General features: G+C 42.1%; 1 protein-coding gene across 1 annotated transcript in view; it reads left to right on the top strand.

Annotated features, from left to right (window-relative positions):
- Positions 1–715, top strand: part of LOC119586939 (phenoloxidase-activating factor 3-like) — a gene marked incomplete at its 5' end in the record, with an annotated part of 1,557 nt that overhangs the window by 707 nt on the left and 135 nt on the right. Inside the window, 2 exon segments of the mRNA XM_037935671.1 lie at positions 99–194; positions 546–715. Of these exon segments, the coding sequence (XP_037791599.1) occupies positions 99–194; positions 546–656 (207 nt within the window).

Genomic DNA, 715 nt, shown 5'->3' with positions numbered 1-715 from the left:
TTATTTATGCATGTATACGTATGTACAATACATGTATAGGATAACAATCATTATCGTGCACTAGCATTCCTTTAAACATCTGCCGCCTTCCTCCCCAGATCTGCTTCGGTGGTTCAGGGCGACGAGATGCCTGTTTCGGAGACTCCGGAGGCCCGGTCTTCATCAATGAAATCGCGACAGGAAGGTTTTCATTGGTACGACATATATATAACTAGTTAAAAGAGTGTGATAAAAATAGGATGATTGGTTGATATGATTTATATAAGTAGTGATACAACGAAGGGAAGACCGGTTGATTAACAAAAGGCATTTAATTGATGCGTAATCATTGTATCATGAAAAAGGAGATCAGAAGGTTTGCTAATGGGAGGTTAGTCTGTTACTTTACGATATGGTCATACGAGTCTGTTAATTCCTCTTGTCACACGTCAATGTGTTTCTCTCTACGTGTACATCCACTTACCAACCGTATCCTTATCCTTATCCTATCCATCTGTCTATCTATTCCCCTTTATTATATCACATTTTCCCCCTTTCCTCGACAGTTGGCGGTAGTGTCATTCGGGCAGCCTTCTTGCGGAGTGCCAGGAGTGCCTGCTGTCTATACTGATGTGGCATCGTACAGGACCTGGGTTATAAACAACTTACGACCTTAAGGAATCTGAGAACAAGTGTGCTTTTCAGGGAGGCCTCACGTTCATCATTGGTGACTTAC

Source organism: Penaeus monodon, chromosome 22 (assembly GCF_015228065.2).
Source record: "Penaeus monodon isolate SGIC_2016 chromosome 22, NSTDA_Pmon_1, whole genome shotgun sequence".
Lineage (NCBI taxonomy): Eukaryota > Metazoa > Arthropoda > Malacostraca > Decapoda > Penaeidae > Penaeus > Penaeus monodon.
This window is presented reverse-complemented; position numbering and strand designations above follow the sequence as displayed.